Source organism: Thamnophis elegans, chromosome 12 (assembly GCF_009769535.1).
Source record: "Thamnophis elegans isolate rThaEle1 chromosome 12, rThaEle1.pri, whole genome shotgun sequence".
Lineage (NCBI taxonomy): Eukaryota > Metazoa > Chordata > Lepidosauria > Squamata > Colubridae > Thamnophis > Thamnophis elegans.
The window spans coordinates 14930117-14949445 of NC_045552.1; the positions used below are offsets into that span (position 1 = coordinate 14930117).

Consider the following 19329-nt stretch of genomic DNA (forward strand, 5'->3'; position numbering starts at 1 on the left):
ATCGGCTTGCTTTAATTTAATTTTTATTAATTTTTATTTGAATTTTTCGATCTTTTTCGTCGCGCTGTGATGACGTCAAAGGCGCGATTTTGTCGATCGCGCTTTTGCCGTCCGCGCTTTTGACGGGTCACGTTGGCTGGCTATATCCTTAACGAGGGTTATTGTCTATCAAGTAATATTATTAAATAGTTTGCATCTATATTCTGCCATAATCCACTGATTATAATTCTGAAGGTAGAAATTTAAAATAATTCTACCTAGATGTATTTTGGGATCTGATTTTGGATTTGAACCACAGAGGAAATCTTGGCGGGCCATTGAATACCAGCATTTAAAAAGAATAATTTAAAAGCCTATCTTGGTAGCAGCAGCCCTATTTCTTTTTCACCTCTCCAGTGTTTGTGAGAAAGTGATATGAGAAAGCAAACAGCTCTCTCCAATCACTGGAGACCGGTATTATCAAGGCAAGCTTTTAATTTTTTTTTACACTGCCAAAAAAAAAATCACTTAGACACCTTGGGCATTAAACAAAACTAAGAATCTAATCTGTTGTATGCTTTGGGGGAATTTCAAAAATAATGATTTCTCCTCCTGAAAAAATTGTGCGACCTCAGAAGTGCCCTTTCAAAGCAGCACGAAGAATAAAAAAAAATTTTAGGATGCATGAAATGGCTGATGGAAAGAGAAAGATTCAGTTAGATCAGAATTAAAAATTGCACTAAAGATATGAAAGGAGGAACAGAAAAGAATAGCCCAACCTCCATGGACCTTCAAATGCCCGTCTGAGAGGAGATTTTGACATAAGAGCAAAGAAAACATACTTTCATCCTGGAACAGCCTTAGACCAGTTCCAGCCTGCTTCAGCAGCAAGCTGCCATTGAGATAAAGGTTATGTTATGAGGACATGTCTTCAAGAAACAGTGAAATACTTTCATGCTGTGACAAACGGGTACGCCCTGCTCTGATCTAACAGAATAAGAGAGTTGGAAGGGACCTTAGAGGTCTTCTAGTCCACCCTGCTGCTCAAATGGAAACTCTATACCAATTCCGGTGAATGGTTGCCCAGTCTCCTCATATAGCAAAAATAGAGGATCTATTAAGAATAAAGTGAACGATGCTAAATTGTATTAAAATGTAGGGCTATGCAATGCTGCACATTAAATTCAGAAGAATTCATTTGGAATCCATCGAACACAACACCAGACCGATTCGATCGCATCGATTAGGCCTCCTCCGAATCCCATCTTCTAGCCAGTGTAAACTGGCAACTACCCGGAGGAGGGCCTTCTCGGTGGCTGCTCCGTCCCTTTGGAACGAACTCCCCGTGGAGATTCGGACCCTCACCACCCTCCAATCCTTCCGCGCTGCTGTAAAGATCTGGCTGTCCCGGCTGGCCTGGGGTTAAGATTATAGCCCCACTCGAATGGTGTGATTGTTGCGTTTTTTCTCTTTTAATATGCTGTATTGTTTACTGTTTGTTGTTTCCCCCCTCCCTTTTGAATTGTGAGCCGCCCTGAGTCCCCTTAGGGAAAAGGGCGGCATACAAATAAAGGCAAAAGTATATATATAAAAAAAGTATGTTGTATCTGCTTCCATAATCATGCAGCACCTCTAAAGTGTTGCCTGCAGAGTGCTGGGTTCATGTTGCTCAGATTCCACAGCATCTCTCCCAAGTTAAATCCAAAGCACGGCACAGATCTACTAAGAAAATTTGCCCAAGACCCTATAGATGACCTGATTGCTTCTTCTCTGAGCATTTACCTTCTTCTATTAGAGCTGCTAATCTCTTAAGAGGAAGCTGAGTCAGATTCGGCTCCAAAGAGAAGATATATTGGTTGGAAAGGGTGTGGAACGGCCTGCATGACAGCAAGAACAGAGTGCTCAAAATGCTTCCTTACCCTTTCCGAATGACAACGATGATTGCCCCAAGGAGGATGATCAACACCACCAGTCCTCCAGCACAGATGCCCAGAATGAGACCCATTTCCTCTGAGTGCTGGGAAACTTCCAAGGGACGCTTGCTTTCTTTACAGGCAGCTGTAAAGGAGATAAAACAGCAAACAGGTGGGTCAAGGGACCTGGAAATAGGAGAGCTTCTCCTTCTCCTGCACATAATTTGCATGCATCATCAGAGGACATAGGAAGAAGACTGCTGAACCTATTCAGAGATATTTTTTAAAGGTTGTTATAGCAGGTGACCAATAGCACCTTGCCAATTGATCTCCCACCACAAAAAAAAATTAAGCAGGAGAGATTTGGTTAGTGTTTTGAGTAGAAGCCATTTTTTCACATTGGGTCTTCAGGCCTGCCACATTTTTCTACTGTGGGAAAATGGGAGGGGGATTATATAGAGCATGGGTGATATATAGTCAAAATAACATTCTTTTCTCAGAGAGTCAAGGTCGTTCTGGCCCTGCAGCTGCGATGGTGTGACTGGAAGGCATCTCCAGTTTGGAAGGTGCATTGATTGGGCCATGTGACAGACATGTGGGTGCTGGGCAGGGTCTTGAACTTTCATTTGGGTGGGGAAAACCTGGAAACTGTCAGATTCGGATTTTCCCAGATGTGCCAATATGACATCTCTAATAAAATGGGACTTTGAGGAAATTCAAGCCTCGGAGTCCTCTTTCGTTGGGGGTGTCACTTGGAACCCTGACACATCCTCTTTCAGTTTTGTCTTCTTGAAGCTAAATGTTTACTGGATTTTGGTGGTAAAATTTGAGGGGCTCCAAAACCATCAGAAGGATGCTTAAAAGTTGTATGCAGTCTGCAGACCATCCAGGGAATCATAGATAAAGGAATCTCTGTACTAAATAAACGTGTCATCAGTTCTAAAGCTGATATTTCTTTCCATGCAGCAACTTTTCATTTTCTTAAACATGTTACAGCTGGTGGGTAGATTGCTAGACTTGCATATAGTTACAATGCTCCTCTGATTATTTCTGTTGGTAATAGAAGTTATGCTTTTCCACTAGCAAATTGGAATTATCTTCCAGTGATATATATGACTGTCAAAAAAAAACCCCACTCCTCCTATAACACTATTCTCCAAATGTCAAATTACCCCATTGTAATGCTGTAGTTCTTATTCCTGTAGTTCTCACAGCCAAAGAAGGATGGAAATGCCACATTCTGAATTATTTCTTATTTATTTATAGAGCTAACTGCCTACTCTCCAACAACCAAATCTGAACCGTGTATAGTGTTGATGCCTGGCAAGGAGATGGTTGTCATAGCTAATACATCCATCACTTGTAGGGTTGACATTTGAAGAGCCATAATGTTTTCCAACCTAGACAAAATTTTCCTAGAGATTAAGTCACCAGCAATGGACTTCTGAATTCACATGGTGAATTATTTAGCAGTTGATGTCATTGTTTTGATGATACTTTGAACTGCCCTTGTGGAAATTTGGCAGGAATCATCCATCTGTGTGCTTTCTGCAATTAAAAGCAAGACACACAAAACCTCCAGCCATTGCCCCTGAACAAATCTGGCCTGCAATCTGCCCTTAAATGAGTTGAATTAGGCTTCATCGTCAAGAGGAACGTGTTATTTAAAAGTTTCTGCTGAGCAGATTGAGTTCATACTGTTTAAGATACATACATGCTGCTAAGAAATTGTTTTTTTATTTTAAAGTGGGATTGAATACAAAACTAAAAATCTACCATGTTTCATATCCTGAGTCAAAGGAACAATACATTAACAAACTACACCGAAACTCTGTACACTCCTCAAGGGCAGCCCCTTGTAGAGCACATTACAGCAATCCAAATGGAAGGTGACTGTCACCATAAGCCAAACCTCCAAATCCAGGAATAGATGTGATTAACACAAGCTATAGGAACCATTACTGCAACCTCCTCTTCAACAAGGAGTCACAAGAACCCTCAAATTGTGTCCCAAATGTGAAGGCGAAGCTAAAGATGGAAAATATCCAGATCCAGGTCACCAATAAATATCTTGTCTTCTATCATACAGTTCTCTGTCACTCGGACTACAGTACAGCCTCCCTGCTGGCATCCCCAACTTCCCTTTCATTCTATATGGCATGGTCCTTTTGTTCAGACTGAGAAATATGGAGAAAGACCAATAGGTAGCATCCTCTGCCATTTCCATCCAAAAAAACCAGAAATCAGCTACCAGAAAATATCAGAAAGAATATTTGTGAGAGTGATGGGTGATTCAAAAATGTGAAAAAATAAAATAAATTTTAAAAAAAACCAAATCCTCAAGGACTCTGAGAATAACTGAAAAAGATTTAAAACATTTCAACCCAACATTTCAAACCAACATTAAAACTGCATATCACAAGGCCAATTGCCTATCTCAACATCATTTGTTTTCTATTCCCTTTGTCTAGATTGTTCTCTTTCTAGTCTTATTCTCTGCTGGCATTTAGATAGCAAATTTTTTGTAGGCATGGACCTAATCCTATAGTGTATGGCAATCTGTCAAGCACCCTGTATACAAAGAATCAGCAATCATTAATTTTGGAGATCGATGGAGGCCCGGATCTCTTTTCTGCAGCTTTTTTGGATGTCTCTTTCCCTTTTGTCCTATCAGTTCTTTGAAACTTTTCTCCAAAATTTGGAGAACCACCACCAGAAAATTCTGCCCCCACAACATGTACAGCATAGTCCTGCTCATCTTGCATTATCACCCAACCATTGCCCATCCTTGATGCAGATTGTTACTATAGATTGCTTTTAACAGCTGAATTTTAGAGTACAGTAATTTCTCCAAAGATTGTTTTTTATGTATAATAAAAACAACCCTCCCAAAAAGCCTTTGTTCTTCCAGTGTCCCTACAGAGACATTCAGATGACTGCTGGGGTGTTTTGGATTATGTCTGGGGAAATGAGATTTGTACAATTCAGACTTCAGGGAAGGAAGGAAGGAAAGGAAGATGCCACTGAGTGTGTGATGAAAGCAATCTCCCTACACATCTAAGAGGCAGGGAAAGATTTCTTACAAATGGAGAGATTTCACAAAGCCTGAGGAGGAGGAGGAGGAGGAGGAGGAGGAGGAGGAGGAGGAGGAGGAGGAGGAGGAGGAGGAGGAGGAGGAGGAGGAGGAGGAGGAGGAGGACGACGACAATAATTTAGTGCAATGGCAAAAGTGTCTGGCTAAAAACCAGGAAGCCATGAGTTTTAGTCTTTTCTTAAGTGTGAAAGTTAACACTCTCTCTCTCTCTCTCTCTCTCTCTCTCTCTCTCTCTCTCTCTCTCTCTCTCTCTCCCTCCCTCCCTCCCTCCCTCCCTCCCTCCCTCCCTTTATCTAGCGGTGAAGGCACCAGACTAGAAACCAGAAGATTGTGAGTTCTAGTCTTTCCTTAACCAGTCAACCCAACCCATCTCATAGGCGGAAATAAGAAGTGATAGCATCACCTTGAATTGGCCAAATATAAATGTAGGATTTAAAAATATATATATATCAAGTAAATAAACATATAAGAATATTTACCTTTCCGAGCTATTCTGATACAATTCAGCCTTGTTTCCTACAAAAGAAGAAAAAGATAAGCAAGGTTTTATCACACCCATGATCTCTCTGACTTGTTATCTGAAATGAAAGATATCAAGTCTTTCTTATGGTCATAGACCAACATATGAGAAACATCATAATACTCAGAGAGCTATTTCATATTTGTTTTTTGAGGAAGGGATGAAGATGTACAATTCTCCAGGGTGGCTGCAAAACACTGAATATGGGCATTCCATGAACTATATGTTTCTTTTCTAACTATCATTGGTACATGTACCTCATAGCTGTCAAATTCCCTTTGATAACACTTTTTTTCCCTTTAGACCAAGTGAAATTACATTGGCAGGGAGGAGAGAATGCACACCCCCCCCCCCATATTTAGGACTTCACTACTTCCTGACAGCTTGAAATAAAAATCATTCTCAGATCTTTCCTCAATATTCTGGAGACCCACCACTGATGCTATGCTGGATTCATCAGTGGCCTGGGTTGGTATAAGGCAGTGTGTGTGTGTGTGTGTGTGTGTGTGTGTGTGTGTGTGTGTGTGTGTGTTTGTTGAGCAAATACATCCCTATCCAGAGTATCTAAACAGTGGTCCCCAACCCTTCTGATTCCATGGACCACCAGCAGCAATGGGTGGGGAGGGGAAGGGATGGCATGCAATCTAGCTCCCGCACATGTCTTGTGGCCCGCCAGCAGCCAGCAGAGCTGGCAGCACATTCGGACAGTGAAGAGGTTGGGGAGGAATGTGGGCCAGTCCTGGAGTCTGTGGAAGGTTCTGATGAGGGCTCTGTTTTGGAGGCGGGGGGGGGGGCAGAGCCGTATGCAAGTTATCAGCTGCCTTCAGAGTCAGACATCAGTGAGGCAGACATCAGTGAGGCATGCTATTCCCAGTGTGCGCATGCGCAGAGTTGCCAGATGAAGGGAATAGCTAAAGAACAGGGGTTGACTTGGAAGTAAGGCCACAGGTGGACCATGAATGGTCCCTCCGAGAGGAAATAAAAGAGGAGCGAAAGGGGAGGGGAGTTTGCAGGAGACAATTAGTTCGCTTCATTGGTTTGTGACTCTCTGAGACTCCTTGCCAAGTTTTGCAGATATCGGCCTGGCAGCTCTCCAGGCCAGATAAGGTCTGTGACTGTAAATCCTCCCTTGAAAGACTTTGCTGGATGTGAATGAGCAGAATTCACAGTCAATTAATACAAGGGTTTTTTGTCAGGACAAGGAGTTTGCTTCATGCTCTTGGGAAGCCTGGGTCAGAACAACATGCACAAATGAAGCTTCGCATGCTTGCCCACTGCTTGTGCAGCCCAGTTTCCAATAAGCCATGGACTTAGTACTGGTACGCAGCCCGGAAGTTGGAGACCCCTGACTTAGAACTAAAGAAAAATTTCCTGACTGTGAGAATAAGTAAGCAGTGGGACAGTTTGTCTCCAGAAGTTGTGGATGCTCCCTCATTGGAGGTTTTGGACAAGCTTGAGCAGGGGGTTGGACAAGAAGACCTCCAAGGTCTCTTCCAACTCTGTTATTCTGTCCTTCTTCATCTGCACGCTTATTTCCAGAAAGGAACGGAAATGCTGTCACTTCAGTCACAATTCGGTAATCTCAGACACATTTGAAGGGAGGAGATGCCATTTGACACTGAATCTCCACTCACCACCACTACCACAGATTATAGCCTATGGGTGGGAAACATCACAATTAGGCTGATGGTATTCCTTGACAAGGATTGACAATAAGGTATTCAACAGACTGGGCAGAGGCTCGGGCACCAAAGCAAGAAACTCCACTTCTCCTCTGCTTTCTCTCCTCCCTTGTCCAGATCCTCCCTCAAAATCTTTTCCCAGAACAAAAACATTCTCCACCTTGCCTGCCTGACTGCTTCCCTGCCTGCCAAATGATATAATAATGCCACTGCTGCAGATGGAAGTGGAGGAAATTAAACCAATGTCATTATTTGGCTTAATGTCCCTTCTATCAACTCGTGGTGTTACGATTCCTTGTTAGACCATTGGGGATATTTCGATGCCAACTGCAAGAAAACCAGACTGCATTTGCAAGGAAGAGATTAGAAAGAATCCCAGGCAAAGTTAAAGTCTTTCAAAATCAGCTCTGTAGCTGCTCTGTTCCTCCTAAATCAGGGCCATGAAATGAGTGTGGTCTTCCAGTAATTACCATCTTGGGCTTGGAAGACACCACATGAATCCCAAGAACAATCTCCTGAAACCTAACAAGGATTAAGAACAAGCTTTTATTATCTTTTTTTTTCAAGAGCCTTGGTGGAGCAGTGGTTAGAGTGTAGTACTGCAGGCTACTTCTGCTGACTGACTGCAATTTGGCAGTTCGAAACTCACCAGGCCCAAGGTTGACTCAGCCTTCCATCCTTCCAAGGTGGGTAAAATGAGGTCCCAGATTGTTGGGGGCAAAAGGGGGACTCTGTAAAACCACTTAGTACAGCACTGTAAAGCGGTATGTAAATCTAAGTGCTATTGCTATTTTTAGTTTAAATAAAGCATAGACACATCTGAATATACTCCAAATGGCTCACAACCTGCATGACACCTGAAGAATGCAAGTAGGGTGATGTTGAGGTCCACTGAAGGACATCAAGAAAACTGAGAAGGTTTGGAAACTCAAGTTGACTATCTACCCAGGTTGCTGAATTTCCAACTTTTTGCTCTTTTGCCTAAGCAAGGAAACAGGCAAGATAACTTCCTAATAGTTTTAAGTTACATCCACAGTTAAAATCCAGAGTATTCGTTTGGCATAGTGGTTAAAGCATCAGGCTAGAAACCAGGAGACTATGTGTTCCATACAATACAATACAATACAATACAATACAATACAATACAATACAATACAATACAATACAATACAATACAATACAATACAATACAATACAATACAACAGCAGAGTTGGAAAGGACCTTGGAGGTCTTCTAATCCAACCCTCTGCCTAGGCAGGAAACCCTATACCGTTTCAGACAAATGGCTATCCGATCTCTTCTTAAAGACTTCCAGTGTTGGGGCATTCACAACTTCTGGAGGCAACTTCTGTTCCACTGATTAATTGTTCTAACTGTCAGGAAATTCCTCCTCAGTTCTAAATTGCTTCTCTCCTTGATTAGTTTCTACTCATTGCTTCTTGTTCTACCCTCAGGTGCCTTGGAAAATAGTTTGACTCCTTCTTCTTTGTGGCAACCCCTGAGATATTGGAATACTGCTGTCATGTCTCCCCTAGTCCTTCTTTCTATTAAACTAGACATACCCAGTTCCTATAACCGTTCTTCATATGTTTTAGCCTCCAGTCCCCTAATCATCTTTGTTGCTCTTCTCTGCACTCCTTTTAGCGTCTCCACATCTTTTCTACATCGTGGTGACCAAAACTGAATGCAGTATTCCAAGTGTGGCCTTACCAAGGCCTTACCAACACTTCATGTGATCTTGATTCTATCCCTCTGTTTATGCAGCCTAGAACTGTGTTGGGTTTTTTGGCAGCTGCTGCACATTGCTGGCTCATATTTAAATGGTTGTCCACCATTTAAATATTCTAGTTCCACCTTGGATCACTCTTCTTCAGCCATGAGAAGCAGGTAATGGCAAATCACTTCTGAAATCTTGCCAAAAGAAAAACTGCAGGGACTTGTCCAGGCAACCATCAGGAATTAAAAAAATACTGACTTGAAAGCAAATAGAAGAAGAAGGAGGGGGAATCCCTAAATCACACTGCTCCATTGTCAGATGGCTTTCTTCCCTTGGATAGTATTGTGTTCTTCTGCTGTTCTCACATTTTATTTCAATATTGATCTTACTTGCCATCAGACAGTTATACAAAACCTGCATAGTACAGTGCTGAACCATGATTAATTGATTGATGGATAGGTAGAGATAAATCTAATTCTGCAGGAAAAGAAAAGGATGGGATCGCATGTAATATCCTTAAAACAAAGCTGAGGATAAGAACATGGGCCAAATGTTGTCTGGTCTAATAAAACAGTAACCGCTTTCCCTATCATTTCCCTATCATTTGATTACTGATGTTTTTAGCGGGAGAGGGTATGCTTGGAGATGTTGCTCCTGCATATCTATTCTGTGCTCTGCCAGAGATCCTGCAGCTTATAAAAGATTTAAAAACAATTTAACTGAATCTTTAAATGTGTTCAACTTGTGAAATTAGAATCAGTTATTCCATTTCATACCCAATGAGAGTTGATTGCAGAGCCCTACTGCTAATCTTGGACACCTGAATGTGATGAAGCCTGGTGGGCTGCTTTTGGATTTTCACTTAAGACCTTCCAATTTGCACATTGCCTATACAATATGTGTACATACATGCGTTCCTCCTGCACAGGCAGCCCAAATCATGTATAAATAATATGTATGAGTCACCCATCCAGATGGGACCCTTGCATTACAAGCATATGAGGCTGCTAAGTTATTTATCCATTTAGCTAGATTGTCTGGCAAACACTTCCCCAAATCTAAAGATTAAAGATTTGCTAGTCTTTTTAAACTGGAAATGGAAGTGTTGGAAGAAATGTCCTTCCGGGTTCGTCTCCAAGTGGGGAAAAAGACACTGGAGGCATGGAGGTTGCTTAGAAAGATGGTTTAATGTGGACAGGACCGCATGGCTTGAAGTCCTGGGGAAAAAGGTGATTGCATGCTTCCAGGTGTTGGGTGAAGAAGAAGGGCCGAGGGAGGGGGCTTGCAGGGCTTTTTATAATCTGTTCGCCCCCCCCCCTATCTGCCTCCTGCTCTTGTGCAAGAAATGTATTCTGATTGGTTGTCAGACTCACATCGAGCCATGCCGGGGCAACTCTCTAGGCTGAATCCAGGTTTAATTGAATTCTCAGATGCCATGTGGTCAGTTGGGTGAAGGGCTTATACTAGCATGCCTTGATTCCATCACCCTGGAGTTGATGGGGTGGGGTCTTGGTTATGTGAATAGACTGGCTTGGCAACTTAATGGCCCATTGACAAAAAGGGGGGAGGCAGGAAGCCGCAGGAAGTTTTTCTTTAAAATGTTTCTCCTTTTTTCACATCCAGGGAAACATAATATTCTGCCTTTTCAATATTTCCTAAGATATTTCATTTTTCTAGGAGAGAGGTGGGTTTTAACTTCCTACAGAAGCAACTCAATCTAGGATGCTCAGCATACAAGGAAAGTGTTTCTCTCCTTAATTATAGTCCTAAATGTTAGGAAATCAACTCATGGCTCAATTAGTGGTGGGAACACCTACTGAAATAAGAGTGTTGAACTTAAAACTCTTGGGTATTTCACCCTGATAGGAAATCACAGTCATGTTCTGAACTAGGTTTGCTGAGAATGCATAAAGCACAACCTTAGTCCCCAAAACCCTCTTTTATTTAGATGGCTGTAAATTATGGTCAATAACGGTCCAAAAGTCTTCACAAACAGTCTGTGAAGGTTCTGATAGATGTCTGCTTGAGTTGTCACAGTCTTTCAGGGGAATGTTGATAAACACCCACCTTATCTCCTTGGAATGTTGCCAGAGACCTAATTGCCAAATGCAGAGCAAGGCCAAACTTAGCACAGAGTGAAACAGAAGTTTTCAAAGCTTGAACTGACTAGATGAACTAATTGCTTCTGGCAAAAGCTCACGTCTCGTGCACTCCTCTTTTATGTCTTATGGGAGGGGCCAAGCATCTGCAAGCCTTACTCCCGAGTCAACCCTGTTTTCTTAATTGTTGTTGCCTTTGGGCAGCTCTGCACATGCGCATACTGGGAACAGGCTCCCGCTGTTCTTCTGCCTCGCTGATGTCAGACTCCGGAGGCTCTGGAGGCAGCAAATAACTACTAGATGGCCTTGGCCCCCTCTCTTCCTTTGACGCAGAGCCCTCATCCGAGCCTTCCTCAGACTCCAGGACTGCCTCATGTTCCTCCACAACCTCCTCACTGTCTGACTCTGCTGCCAGTTCTGCAGGCCACCGGCAGACTACAACAAGTCAGCTTAAGGAAAAGAATCATAGAAATTAATATATTTTAAAGGTGGAGTTGTACCAATCAACACCTAGAGCTTGCTACGTACCCCTTTGAGATTGCTCATAGCCTGGAAGTAGATGAGATAGGCTTTCTTGGGTTCAAGTGGAGGATTCCAGTAGCCATTATAGGTTTGGTTGTCCCCTACAATGAAGGGTTTGGCTTCTGTGAGGCTGCCTGGGGACAGTTCCGCTCCAAAGTAGTGAACCAAGCCACGGGACATGGCGTCATCAAAAGTGAGTGGCACTGGAAAGCATTCGGGGCCACTTAACTCCCGCTTGATCTTTTTAGGTCTGTCTTCTTCCACAATGACTTGATACGTGCTGAGATCCCAGGAAGCAAAGAAGGTTGGGAAGAGAAAGCAAAAACAACAGGCGATGTTAGATGAAGCCCATCCTAAAATAATTTATTTTTAGTTATTTATTTTTTCACACTTCTTAACTTTTCATCTCCCTCAGGGAGGGGCTGTTGGTTCCCCCACACTGCCCCTTCTAAATCCTCATTGTCTATCTTCTGACTTATCTATTTGCAGTGGATAATAAATCTTTGGATCTAAGGGTATGGCATCACCACTCCACTGTTGGTAAATGAATTGCCTTCAGGAAGGTTTCCAGGAAGAAGAAAGAAAGAGATATACTTTTGATTCTGGAATGTCCCATGCTGGAGGAACTGCCCGTAACTTCCTGCTAAGAGATTGCAGAACGTGCTATGAAATAAGCATAGTCATGCATGGCTGAGGCCTCCAAGAAGATTCCCGTTAGCAAAAGAATTAAAGTCAATTGGAAGAAGGAATGCTCATGCTATTATCTGAAAGACTCCTCCTGAAAACTTCGCAAATAATTTTGCCTTCCCATAGAAGCATTGCCCTGTAAATGGAACATTAGCAGCAGGGTTTCCCCCCCTCAATTCTACATCATAATAGTCAATCACCCAGCACTATAATAGTCAATGATAAGTATTGTCAACTTGGGGCCCTTAACGTAATTTTACACAGCTCTTGACTAATTGCAAAGGCTTCCTGCAAGCCATAAATTGGAGGTTGTCAACAGCAATCTGTAGTGAGGAATAAATAGAGTGGAGAAGGGGGTTTCAGACCCAAGAATGGCATGTGGGGATTCTTCCAAGCTGAGTTCTGTATTGTTTCCCCACCTGTAGATAGAATCTTGCCAGACTAAACACTCTATCTGTATCTATCATATGCTCTGGGAACTATTAGGGAGGAACTGTCTTCATCCTCTTTCTCTCACATAAAATGTCTGAATGAGTTGTCTCTTATTCCTCTGAAATGCACCCTCTTCTTCTTGTGAATCCAGGCTACTAGATTCTATCACAAAACAGTATCAACAAGAATAAAAAAAAAAGATGGCTTCATCTACTTTTGTTTCTAGTTGTACTCCCATTTAAGCTCCATCTATTGTTTCCAAATAGGACCTAGGTAAAGGTAAAGATTCCCCTCACACATATATGTGCTAGTCGTTCCCGACTCTAGGGGATGGTGTTCATCGCTGTTTCAAAGCCGAAGAGCCAGCACTGCCCAAAGACGTCTCCATGGTCATGTGGCTGGCATGACTAAATGCCAAAGGTGCAGAGAACGCTGTTCCCTTCCCACCAAAGGTGGTCCCTATTTTTCTACTTACATTTTTATGTGCTTTTGAACTGCTAAATTGGTAGAAGGTAGGACAAGTAACGGGAGCTCACTCCGTTATGCAGCACTAGGGATTCGAACCAACGAACTGCCGAGTTTTCTGATTGACAAGCCCAGGGTCTTAGCCAATGAGCCATCGTGTCTTTAATAGGACCTATGGACCCTCTTATTCTCAAGAGAAAAAAGGTGCTCCTGGATTATGTGAATGTAGGAGAAGATAACATACATTCACGGAGCTTCTGGGTTCCTGCAGTTTGCCTCAGTTTGGGCCAGCTAGTAACCTATCAGGGATCTGGCCAAAAGCATTTTCATTATGGCGACATCCCTGATCTGTTTCAGTGACTTACCAAAGCAGATGCGCTGTCATCCGTTCTCCATCTTTGAAATTACCAAAATAGCTCCCCAAGGAAGAAAGATACGGGCTTTGGCCAACCAATCTGATCGGGAGGCAGCTGCTAAATTTGGATCTTGCTAACTGCCGTTTCCTCACTGCCAAAAGCTAAAGGAAAGGAAGCTTCCAACACAACACGTTCAAAGAAACCTGGGCTGGTCCTTCCTCCAAGCCAAAGCCCCAAGAAACCCACTAAGGAAGATATCGCTCTTCCATCGCCCATCAACACAACACACAATTGTTCTATTCTGCCTTTGGAAGGCTCTTACTAAAGATCTCAAAACAGGAGCTTTGGCAACCGTATATCTATCTACCTTGCAACCATCATCCAAATAGCTATTAGCCATGTGTTTAAAGGTATCCGCTTAAATACCTGGCAAAGTCTCGCAGACTGAAACAGGTTCTGTTAACAACCACCTGGTTGAACAAAAGCAAACCAAATGTTTCCCTCCCTGGGACAGATAAATGGATAGAGAAGACTACACAGGAGGAGCTGAATTCTGCCTTATTCTTCCACATGCACTGGGATACCAAAAACTCTTAACTGAAGAGCCTAAAACAAATTAACCTAACACTCACATCCCTCAGTTTTGTCTGGAAGTGAAAACTCCTGACAAAATCCCAGTGGTATAATTCAGCTGCTAACCTAATGAGGTCTTCAAAGCCAACCAGTTACATTTCTGTGTTCTGACCTAGTCTTCCCCAAAAAGCACGAAGCAGATTCCTGGTCCCGACCAAACCCCCTTTCATTAAACGAATCGGAATGAAAAGAGGAGGCAGTCGAATGCAATGCATCCGCTTGATAAAAGGAAATAGCCTTATTTCGAAATTCAAACAAAATTCATGATCCATTACGTAGGACTGGCTGTCCTATACAGATCGGCTGATCTGTCAATTTAGGTTACTCTCCGTTTCTTATTTCAGCAAATATGTCAGGCTCCATTTGTCAAACTAGAGAAGTCTGTACTGAAACGCTCCACATTTCTTTCAACTTAAGAGACTTTTTTTCCCCTGCTATGTTTCTCAGTGCAGAGTTTTGTAAACAACTCTCCCTAATGTAATGTGTTTTATTTTTCTACATTTTTACATTCCTATCAAAAAATATGCCCATACTGTCAGAGGTGGTATTCACTTACCTTCCCTACTGGTTTGCAAATGTGAGCACCGTGTGGACGGGTTCATCCACCTGCGATTTCTGCTACTGGTTCGAGCGAACCAGTCCGAACAGCGGAATACCACCTCTGCATACGCGGCGTGGTATTCAGGTGTGGGCTTCAAAAACTTTAGCAAGGAGGTTCTCTGCCCGGTTGCTGGGTGGGTGTGACCATGGTGGGCGTGGCCTAGTGGGCCTCCTGTACCACGACAGGGGGGATGCGTTTTGCCTTCCCTGGGCTCCGGAGGCTTTCCTCGAGCCTCCAGGAGGGTAAAAACAGCTCCCCAGGCTCCGGAGGCCCTCTGGAGGGCAGAAACGGGCCCGTTTCCAGCCTTTTCAAGCTTCCAGTAGGACTGTTTTTTGCCCTCCCCGAGCCTCCATGTGCGCCCTGCACTTACCTGCATCCAAAATGGGCCCTGAGGGGACTCCTGGGAAGGGCAGGGTGGGTAGGCAGGGCCAGGCAGGAGTGGAATTTGGGGGTTCTCCGAACTGTACAGAAACTTAGCTAGAGGTTCTCCCAAACATCTGTGAACCCCCAGCAGTCAACCCCTAGATTCCTTTCCTTAGGACTCAGAGAACCATGAATTTCAAAGAACAGTGGCTTAACAAGTCAACCTCGCTGGTATTTCAAAGCAATTTTATTCCAGCATGCATTCAGTTATTACTTTAGTTTAAAGGGCACCTGTTATTGTTGACTCTTTATAATGAAATTATTTTAATTTTGTGTACAGAGCTTTCCATTTTGTTTCCTTTGACTTTATTAACAACTCCTTCCTGCCTCTCCCTTGAACCTGCTAGGAATGGCATGGGCTGCACATATTGTGAACTAGAGAACAATTGCATTGTTAAAAATATGGAATTCGATCATCATTCGTTTCTCTTTATCACTACCTGATTGGGGCACCCCTGCCCTGTGCTGGCCGCAGGAGAACAGTGATGGTGCTATCCGACTCTTCCAGTGGCGAAGGGATGTCTCCATAATCAAAACTAGGTGCTGAAACAAAGCAAAAGGCAACTGTCAAACAGGGACTACATTTCACTTATTTTCCAGGTGCATGTAGAGTTTCAAGCACACCATTGCAGCCACCATCTTGCTGCTTTTTTTTTAGCATATGCTATGGATGTGCCAATTGTAAGTAACAGTTGTAGTAAATAGTACTAGTCATAAGAGCAAGCATCGTTATCATTGTTATCATGAGAAATGGCACACCATATGCACTGTATTTATGGACTATAGTTTGTCTCACAGTCACCCAAACGTTCAGACAGGATTTCACAATTTTATCCACCCGTCGATTCCTTTCAAAGGACTTGGGTAGGCAGAAGTGGATGTTTGCTGGTATTAAAAGTATGGTCACAGAAGGTAAGCTGTTCCAAGAAATGTTGTCCTTGTTGATGGTGTTCAAGTGATGCTGTAAGTGTTTGGGGATTGCACACATTGCTATTAGTACTAGCTTTCTTTTGCCAGAACTCTTTGCCAAAAACTCTGCAGTTCGGGAATGGACTTCCGGTTTGCTTGTAGGGCCGGTTTTAGCCCTCCCGAGCCTTCCGGGGCCTTCCGGAGGCTTCCCTGAAGGCTCTGGAAGGCAAAAAACCCCGACCCTACGAGTAAACCGGAAATCCGTTCCCGAACTTCCGGTTTGCCTGTGGGGTGGTTTTTTGGGAAAAAAAGGGAAGGGAAGCTCCTGAAGCCTCCGGAGGGCCTCCGGGCGGGCTGTTTTCACCCTCCCCAGGCTCCTATAAAGCCTCTGGAGCCTGGTGAGGGTGAAAAATGGCCTCAAAAAAAGGCTGGTCAGCTGGCCAGTGCTCGCATGTGCACTGGCCATCTGACAAGGCAACGCCTTGCGTGCCCTAACCAATGGCTCTGCGTGCCATAGTTTTGCCATCCCAGCTCCAGGTGTTCCTCTGCCTCACTGCTGTCTAGAAGTGATCACCTGATCACTGCCAGATGGCCTCAGCCCCATCTCCCTCTCTGACACGGAGCCCTCGTCTGAGCCTTCCCCAGACTCCAGGAGTGGCCCATGATCCTCCCCAACCTCGTCACTGCCCGACTCTGCTGCCAGTTCCACTGGCCACCTTCGGGCCACAACACTGGGTATGGCTGAGGTAAGCAGTACAGGTAATCCTTGAATTATAATTAGAGACTGAACCTTCCATCACTGAGCAGGGCGATCATTAAGTGAGTCACTCTTGATTTTATGATCTTTTTGATTGTAGTCACTAAGCAAATTTCATTTCCCCCCTCTGACTTTGCTTGGCAGAGGCTGATTGGGAAGGTCACAAATAGTGAGCCTGTGATCCCTGGAGAGCGCAACCATCATAAATATATGCTGGATGCCAAGCACCCAAATTTTGATCGTGTGACTGTAGAAATGCTGTGACAGTCATAAGGGCAATGACTGGTCCTAAATCACTTTTTTCCAACATCTTCGTCACTTCAAAGGGAGCTAAATGAATGGTCATAAGTTGAGGACTACTTGTACCAATTCACACAGAAACATCACCTTTATAATACCAGCTTTTTAGTCTCCTCCAAGCAGCAGGATAGGCAGGCAAAGCTTGAGCTGCACCCATTCAGAGAAATCAATTTGAAATTAAGCTGATGGCTGCATGTGACCCTAAGGTCATTCCCAATTCACTTCTGCATTAAATCCCATTCAAAATACTTACAAGAGAAAGGTTTTTTTTAAAAAAAAGAAATAGAAAAAAGGGGAGAGAGGGAGGGCTTGTAGCTGCCTCTTCTTCCCATCTTGACATCGGAGAATAAAAAGTATCACAAGAAGACAAGTCTGCAGATCAAGCCAGATGCTCCTACCAGTAGCAAAACCTTTCTGCATATCTAAAGGGGCTTTGAAGGAAATTGAAATGCCTATACAAAAGTGCTGTCTTTTCAACAAAACTAAGTTGTGAGAGGTGCACAATACAACAGCGATTCAATGCAATCGGTGAATCCAATAGAGATTCAGTAAAATTGCCCCAAACTTGACCTTTCTCAAATCAAAATGAACTGTACAATCAGACACGTTCTAATAAGTGGCACGTAACTAATCGCAAAGGTGTGTTTCCAAACTTCATCAGTTCAACATCTGCTCACTTGGGATTGTGCAAGAATTTGACTGAGATCCAATCAAACTTCTCCATCAACCTCACCTTTCTCCATTGAACTGTTTTAAAACACACACACACACACACACACACACACACACACACACACACGAAATAAAAATCTGATAATTCCAAACAGATATGGACAATTCAGAAGCTTCTGTGTTGTTCCCAACAGTCATTTCTGAAATTCAGATTGCATCTCCTAATTCAACCCCTCTACTAGATGGATTTTTCCAAACCAGTTCAAATTGGTCAGTTGGACTGATTTCCTACATCAAGATTTGCTTATTTGGATGTAGCAATTCAACTGAGATTCTGTATGATTTGTGTAGGCCAAGTGCTCTCCAGAACATCAGTACAGTACTAGCCTGCTCCAAAACTGTATTATATGCTGTGTCTGTAGGAAATGAATTCCTTTTTTGGATATGTAACTGTTAATCTCTGAGGGGTTGTTTGAGGGAGAAGGGGGGAAGAGTGCATGGTGCATATAAATGGAACATTTTCCCTATGGTTCCATCTCTTGCTTTTATTAATGGTCACAGACTCATGTCCTTAGCTCACAGCGAGAGAAACTACTGTGTTTTTTAAAACTGTGCATTGCACTGTGCTGATTATTCTAAAAGCAGCTGTTACAGCACAGTCCTCTCTTCCAATGCAAGGGAGGCAAAGGAGAGAAACATAAAGGATGCATTAATTAGACCCGCTTTTGACAGAGTAGGACAAATGGAAAACGTGGCCAGGAACAACTTTCTAGACTAATAAATGAACAGGATGCAGGAGAAATGTACCTCCTTCATATTTGGAAATGAGCTGACCTCAATTTATGCTCCCCAGAAGTAATTTCTGAATCTGAATATACTCTTTTCCTTGTTTTTCTATTTCTAAACGTGTTGCGATGAAATGCTCCCATTCAGAAGTTGAATGAGAAAGTGTCTGCTTCAACACTGTTGCTCAATGGCCATTGGAGGAGATAAGCAGGCTGAGGGAGGGGTCAAACGCATCATAAGCCACAAATCTCTGCATGCCCAGAAGAGATCTAAGTTCAGCCCACCTTGAATGCCTTTCTTATCTCCCATTCATTTCCCTTGACTGTTAGTTGGTCAGATTCTTGTAGAGAGCTTAAGCTTTTATACACATTTTTACACACATTTGAACTGCCTGAATCTCCATATTTTCCCAGCGCTTGACAGCCCTGGTGTTTTTGTCCACGAGTGCAGCACACCCATCATCAACAGCATCATAGGAAAAAAAGAAGCTAACCAGATGTGGTGGAGTGGGTGAAGAAGTGAAGAGACTGGCTGTCAGGTCTGGAAGCCATTTTTTACATTGGGCCCTCAGGCCTGCCACATTTTTCTACTGTGGGAAAATGGGAGGGGGGATTATATGGAGTATGGGAGACATATAGTCTAAATAACATTCCTTTCTCAGAGAGTCAAGGACATCTTGCCCTCCACCTGGATTGGTGGGACTGGGAGGCATCTCCAGTTGGGACAGTGCCTGATTGGACCATGTGATGGACATGTGGGTGCTGGGCAGGGACTTGAACTT

General features: G+C 43.3%; 1 protein-coding gene across 1 annotated transcript in view; it reads right to left on the minus strand.

The window, feature by feature from the left end:
- PTPRU (protein tyrosine phosphatase receptor type U) overlaps positions 1 to 19329 on the minus strand; it is a 423380-nt gene that overhangs the window by 111243 nt on the left and 292808 nt on the right. Inside the window, 4 exon segments of the mRNA XM_032228173.1 lie at positions 1899 to 2037; positions 5466 to 5502; positions 11534 to 11807; positions 15565 to 15667. Coding sequence (XP_032084064.1) covers positions 1899 to 2037; positions 5466 to 5502; positions 11534 to 11807; positions 15565 to 15667 — 553 coding nt within the window.